At 52.4% G+C, this 7,082-nt stretch overlaps 1 protein-coding gene across 1 annotated transcript; it reads left to right on the top strand.

Moving 5' to 3' along the window:
* Positions 1-4,035: 4,035 nt before the first annotated feature.
* Positions 4,036-6,475, top strand: FIGLA (folliculogenesis specific bHLH transcription factor). Its single transcript, XM_034070593.1, has 4 exons — positions 4,036-4,239; positions 5,513-5,665; positions 6,049-6,177; positions 6,452-6,475. Exons 1-4 carry the CDS (start codon positions 4,036-4,038, stop codon positions 6,473-6,475), a joined length of 510 nt encoding a protein of 169 aa, XP_033926484.1.
* The last annotated feature ends 607 nt before the right edge of the window (positions 6,476-7,082 follow it).

Genomic DNA, 7,082 nt, shown 5'->3' with positions numbered 1-7,082 from the left:
TGTTCTGTCCCTGCTCCCATTGCAGGACATGTCCCAGAGCCCTTGGCACAGGCCCCTTTGCAATCCCTCTCCTGGCACGTCCATGCTGGGAAGCTCCAGGATAGGGAAAAGAAAGGGACCCACAAGCGCCGGGTGATGGGAGCTGTGCTGGGGAGGGGGTCAGGGCACTGCTGTGTGATGTGCTCCCCACATCAGGGCTTTAACTGGGATTTATATGGAGCCAAGCCAGGGCTGTTCCATCTCCCACCATCCATGGGGGTCAATGGGATGTGGATCCCCATTCCTCAGCCATTCCCAGCCTCCCAAAGTCCTCCTTGCAGCAGGCACGGGATAAACCCCATCATTGTCCCTCCTGCCTCATGTATAATTCAATACATGGCAAGGGCAAGACCTGCCCTTTCCAATGTGGGATTCCCCTTCGGGATCTCAGTGGGTGGCCGGGGACCATTCCCAACACAGCTTTATGAAGAGGCGATGGAGGCTGGGATGAGAGCAGGATGGTGATTCCCTATGGGATACCCTTGGAACACTCTCAGCTGCAGCTCCCATAGCGTTAACCCCATGACTGGGTGTGAAAGCAGCCTCTGGACTTTTCCTATCCAATAACTTCCCATTTCCAGCTCCAAGAGCCAGGAAAACTCATCCAAGATGGAGCCCTCTGCCTCCCACCGGAGCATGGTGATGTACTGGGATAAGGCATCACATCCCATATCCCCACCAGCGCTGATGGCAGGTGAAGAGGTGGTTTTATGGCTTTAACAGTGGGATAAAAGCTTTCCAGGAGACCTCAATGGTTGTATGGCATTTCCCTGTGCTGGGAACCCATTGGAAGCGGGATGCATGGTCCCAAGTGAGCCTGGAGACTGGGATCTGCTAATTCAGTGCAGCCCAGTGAGGAATCCCAGCCTCAAACAATGCCTGGGTGCATTCCTCTTGGAGAGGTGCTGTCTTGGGACACATTGGAACGGGCATTGGAATAGTGGTGGAATCACTGTTCCTGGAAGTGATCACACACCACGTCTATGAGGTCCTCAGCACCATGCATTGGTGATGGCAGCATTGGGAATGCTTGGACTTGTTGAGCTCAAAGCTGTTTTCCAACCGGATTGATTCCATGATTCTGCCGCAGCCAGAGGTGAAGCCACCACTCCCTAGAGCAGCTCCAAGTGCTTCCTAAGGCTCTCCCCATGGATGGCCGGGATCCAGGCAGCAGCACATCACGGAGCCGGCACGAGGCTCCGGCAGGGACCGGCTGCATCCGAGGTGCCTGGGGCTGAGCCAGCAAGGACTGGGCTCCATCACATGTTAACGGGTGCCCCATGCCAGGATCCATCCCTCTCCCTGAGCACCGGTAACCAGAAACCACCAGGGAATGTTTCCAGTCTCATGATAACAGCAAATGTCAGATCCCAAAGGAGCACAGGAGCTGCCAGCTGGGGGGGTGGGATGGGGTGGAAGCCAATGGGATGGAGCCGCTCAGCTTCTGGGGCATCCCGGGGACAGCAGCCGGTGCCGGGGGTTTGGGATCCAAACCGGGTCTTGTTTCAGAGCAGGGAAAATGAAAGGGATAATGGGACCTAAAGAGCTGGGAAACAGCCACAGCCTGCGGCGTTCCCCATGGAAAAGCATCCCCAGGTTGCTGTTTTCTAGGGATTCAGACCATGGTGAGGGGAATACTGGGATGAATCCCCTAAAACTCATCAATCCTGGGGGTACCCAAAGCATGGGTTGGATGCAGCGACTCCAAAGAGGAGCTCTAGGACACATGGGGCCTTCCTTTCACTTCTGCTTTCCCAGGGTCACGCTGGCTCCGTGAGGCTGCTGCTCTATTTAGGGAGCTGAGTCCCAGGGTAACAGCAGAAATAGGGGAAGGGAAATGAAAATGACCCCTGGTTGGTTTCTGAGCATCCACATCTGATGCAGACGGGAGCAGGGGCTGGAAAATGTGAGCCCGAAGAACTGAGACCTGGAATAAACCATGGTCCATAATAATAACTGGGACCCCTAACAGAGCAGAACCCCCAAAACCATGGGCCCTAATAGCCATGATCCCTAATAAATAGGACCCCAAAACCACGTTCCCTAACAGACATGACCCCTAATTAATGGGACTCCAAAACCATAGGCCATAACAGACATGACAAGTAGCAACTGGGACCCCCAAAACCATGGTCCCTAATAGCCATGACCCCTAATAAATGGGACCCCAAAAACTATGATCCCTAACAAACATGACCCCTAATAACTAAGACCTCCAGAGCCATGGTTCCTAATAGTCATGAACCCTAATAAATGGGACCCCCAAAAGCATGGGCCCTGATAGCCATGACCCCTAATAGTTGGGATACCCAAAACCATGGTCAATAACAGACATAAACCCTAATAAATGGGACCCCAAAACCATGTTCCCTAATAGCCATGACCCCTAGTAACTGAACCCTAAACTCATGGTCCCTAATAACCTAATAACCCAATAACCCTGACCCCTAATAACCCTGCCCCCCCCCCAAAAGACATGGCCTTTAATAACCCCAGTCCCTAATAACCCTGCCCATAGCCATAGCCCCTAATGTGTGACCCCTAATGAGTATAATCCCTAGTAACCCCAGCCCCTAATGATGCTGCCTCAGGGCCTTTTTGCTTCCCAGTGGGGTGAGATTCCTGCCAATGCCGGTTGCACAAGCATCCCCCAAACCCCTCATCACCCTCTTCCGTACTTCCCATTTTCCCTTTGATTTGTCATCTTCAAACACCAGTATTCCCAGCACATTCCGGCTGCTGGGAGGTGGGAATTTCACAGCCCTAATTCCCCCTTGGATGCTTCCACCTTTGGTTTTGGGGTAGCTTTAAACCCACCTCCCCTCCGGATTAACCCATAAACTCCACTCCTCCGATGAGGGCAGTAATAATGGGATTATCCCCATCTGGCTGCGGGACAGGGAAGCTTATTATGGAGCATTAAAGAGGGGAAAATTGGGATTTCCGAGGTCTAAGAAGAGCTCATTTCCTTCTGGGCACCTCCAAAGCTCATTTTGGGGCTCATTTGTGGGGTTTTTCACAGTTTGCCAAGATCTGGGAATGGGTTTCAGCCCATTCTGGCTTGGGGAAACTGAGGCACGGTGGCCACAGCACTGCATGGGGACCAATTCCATGTCCCTCAGTGCATCCCATAGGGCAGCCCCCAGACCAGTGGGGTGAGGCACTTTGTGGGGGTGCTTTTCCCTATGGAAACCCTTGGGATGAGGTTCCCCCCATAGGGACTGACCCAGCATCACCGCTGGCCTCAGTTTTGATGGGAAAAGGGGAATTTGCCCCTTTCTCCAGCCGCCCTCTGGGATCCAGCATCACGAGGACCAACAGTGCCACCTACCGAAAGAGTCCTCACTGTTACCGAGCCCTCATCGTTCCCTTTTCCCCATCCCAAAGCGCATTCCCACGTTTCTAGGGACACAAGACCCCCCCCAACCCATCCCCTGTTTGTCCCTATGGGGCAATGGCGGCTGCCCATCCCCATAGCATCAAGCCTTGTCCCTATAAGGATCCCCTTTATACTCCTGGAGCTGGTTTTAGGTCACTTTAGGGCTTGGAAAGCTTCTTTCCAACCCAAACCATTCCATGACCAAGTCTTTGCACCCACTGAGTTCCACATGGTCTTAGGGACACAAGAACCCCCCCCATCCATCCCTTGTTTGTCCCTATCCCTATGGGGCAATGGCGGCTGCCCAATCCCATAGGATCAAGCCTTGTCCCTATAGGGCTCTCATTTATACTCCTGGAGCTGGTTTTAGGTCACTTTAGGGCTTGGAAAGCTTCTTTCCAACCCAAACCATTCCATGTCCATCTCTTTGTGCCCATTGACCCTGCGGGCATGGCCACGAGAGGAGAAACTGAGGCACACCCAGGCCTGCCCATTAGGCTTCAACGAGCCCCACCTGCAGCTCATTGAGCACTTAAGGGCCCCTCTAGAAACCTATATAAACCCTTAACCCCATTACCACCCTGTCTGCTTGATCCATAGCTATGGATGGAGCTGGGATGCAGCCAGCCCCGGGGGTGCTGCTGCCCACCCCGGCCCAGGAGGTGCTGGAGCAGGTGCTGAGGCAGCTCCATGGCCCCTTGCCCTGCCTTGCCCCCATTGCCCGCATGCAGAAGGGGCCGGCTGGGGGGTACGAGCCAGCTGGGAATGGTGGGGATGTGCTGGAGCGGAGGCGCTTGGCCAATGCCAAGGAAAGGAACAGGGTGAGTGATGGGGACGGGGTGATGGGGATGGTGGCACCAGGGTCACCCTTGGGTGCTGGGGCCCTTGGCCTTAGGCCTCTGCTGGGGTCATGAATAGGAGGAAGCCTTTGCTCTGCCCTTGGGGGTCTGGTTTAATATGGGGGGGTGTATAGCATATATATATATGCTATATGTATATATATATGATATATATATAATATATATAATGTTTATTAGATTTAATATCGTGTTACTATATTCTATTCAATATTATGTTATTAATATACTAAATACTATATATAATATGTTATTATATTATTCTATTCAATATAATGTGATTATATTAATATATTGCTTAATATTATATTTAATATTGTGTTATAGTCAATAAATTATTGTAATATTGATATTTTAATGTATTACTTAATGATATTAATCTATTAATACATTATATTATTATTATATTTTTCTATAATACGGGGTTTTAATATAGTTTACTCCTAAAAAGACCTGTTTTAATCCTTGGGGCCTGGTTAGATCCCAGTTTAAGCCTATGGGAGGCCAGGTTTAACCCTGGGATGTTCTGCCTTAGTTTGGGGAGGGGGGCCTGGTTTAATCCTAGGGGTCCCAGTTTAACCCTTATAGAGCCCAGTTTAATCCTATGGGGGACCAGGTATCATTAGAAGATTCTGGTTTAATCTGGAATGGAGATGGTTTATTCCTAACAGAACCTGATTTAACCTTGGGGGTGGGCAGGTTAATCCTAAAAGCACCTGGGATAAATAGGAAGGGAGCTGGTTTGATCCTAGGGGGGCCTGGTTTGATCCTGGGGTGCCCAGTTTAATCCTGAGTAGAGGCTGGTTTAGTCCTAGGAGGACCTGGCTTCATTTGGGGGAAGCTGGTTTAATTCTGGGGTTCCCAGATTCACCATAGGAAGGCCTGGGTTAATCTTGGAGAGCCCAGTTTAATCATGAGGGGCCCAGTTTAATTCTAGGAGCACATGGTTTAATTCTGGGGGTCCCAGTTTAATCCTAGCAGCACATGGGTTGATTTGGGGGTTCCCAGTTTAATCCTAGCAGCACACGGGTTGATTTTGGGGGTGCCCAGTTTAATCCTAGGAGCCCAATTTAATCCTGAGGGGTCCCAGTTTAATCCTAGCAGCACATGTGTTGTTTTGGGGGTGCCCAGTTTAACCCTTAAGGGTCCCAGTTTAACCCCAAGGAGCGCAGTTTACCCTTGGGGTCCCCCCCATGCACCCCAATGGGTTTTCCCCCCTCTTTATCCCCCCTGGCAGATCAAGAACATCAACAGTGGCTTCTCCAAGCTCAAGGCCTTGGTACCCCTGGTCCCCCGCAACCGCAAGCCCAGCAAAGTGGATACCCTGAAGGCAGCCACCCAGTACATCCGGCTGCTGAGGCTGGTGCTGGAGGAAACGGGGGGGCTCAAGGTAAAAGGGGGGGGGTCACCCCAACATCAACCCCCCCTGTTTCAGTCTGAACCCATCACCCCTTGTCCCATCCCTACAGTGAGCCCCTCTCCAGCATCCCTGTATCCCCCTTTAGACACTGGAAGATGCTCTGGGGGTGCAGCCCAGCACATGGGGGGGTCTCATTGACTGACACCCCCAAGTCCTTGTCCTCAGGCTGTTCTCCATCACTTCTCTGCCCAACCTGCATTGGGGCTTGCTCCAACCTTGCCCTTGGTCCTGTTGATCCCCATAGAGCCGGCATTGGGCACCCCTCAAGGGTGTCAGTGTCCCCCTGGATAGCAGAAGGATGGGGGGTACACAGCACCCCAATTTCAGTGTTTTCTCCCCCCTTCTCACACCAGCAGGATGCTGATGCCAACCAGGAGCTGGGTGACACTGCTGGGACCGGGCCTGGCACTGCCCACCCATGTCCATGGGGTGCCCCTCTGCTGCCCCCCAACCCTGGGCTGCTGCAGGAGAGTGGGGAGCTGGTGAGTTGGGGGTCAGGGTTGGGGTGATGGGGTTGGATGCACCCAAGAGGGGGGACAGGATGGGGATGGGGACACCCATGAGCCTTGCAGAGAGCTCCCATCCCTGAGCTCAGGCTTTGGGGAGCCTCTGCTTTATATCAGCACATAACATATATATAATACATAATATATATATGACCCAAAATATCCCAAAATGAGTAAAAACTTGTGTTTTGGGGCTTGTTTTTGAAGGTTTTTCCAGCCAATCCCTAAAAAACCCTGGAATCTCCTGCAGAGGCCAGTGGAGGACCTGCTGTGACACCAAGTTTGATGCTCCAATGCTTCTTTTGGGGTCTAACTCCTATCCCACAGCCGGATCCAGCCCCACATCCCATTCTGCTGCCTCTCAACCTGCCTATCCCCAAAACGGGGGGGGATCCATCACTCCTAAAGCACGATGGTGAGGCCAGAGCTGTAATTAATGACTTTATATGAATGTAATTAGCAATTAGCAGCGTCCCCCCCCCCTTTTTATTTTATAGAGCTCCCAATCCACTATCTGATAATAAAGGAGGAATTCTGGGGGTGTCCATCCTGCTCCTGTGTGCTTCCCATTGCACTTATTTGCACTCAATGGGTGTCCCGGGGGGGGTCCATGGGTCCCCCCCACCTCTATGGGGCGGAGCGTGTTGGCAGAAGGAGCTGGACCTGCGCGGGGGGGGGGGCCCTTTGTCAGGATGCTGTGAGGAGGAGGAGGATGCTCTGAGGAGGAGGTGGGTGATGGCAGCATCCTCCGGGCCGCAGCATCCCCATACATGAGGGGGGGTTTGGGGGGGGGGGACAACAAACTGGGTGACCCCCCCAATCCCTTTTCCATCTTTTCTTCCCCCCCACCCCCCCTAAGTAGGCTGCATGCAGGTTTGGGG

Source organism: Melopsittacus undulatus, chromosome 18 (genome assembly GCF_012275295.1).
Source record: "Melopsittacus undulatus isolate bMelUnd1 chromosome 18, bMelUnd1.mat.Z, whole genome shotgun sequence".
NCBI lineage: Eukaryota > Metazoa > Chordata > Aves > Psittaciformes > Psittaculidae > Melopsittacus > Melopsittacus undulatus.
This window is presented reverse-complemented; position numbering and strand designations above follow the sequence as displayed.

Excerpts from the sequence above, each read along its gene's own strand:
- FIGLA (XM_034070593.1), top strand. The coding sequence starts at position 4,036 with ATGCAGCCAGCCCCGGGGGTGCTGCTGCCCACCCCGGCCCAGGAGGTG. Across the intron at positions 5,666-6,048 it reads AGGAAACGGGGGGGCTCAAG|CAGGATGCTGATGCCAACCA; the intron begins GTAAAAGGGGGG and ends TTCTCACACCAG. Across the intron at positions 6,178-6,451 it reads TGCAGGAGAGTGGGGAGCTG|AGGCCAGTGGAGGACCTGCT; the intron begins GTGAGTTGGGGG and ends AATCTCCTGCAG.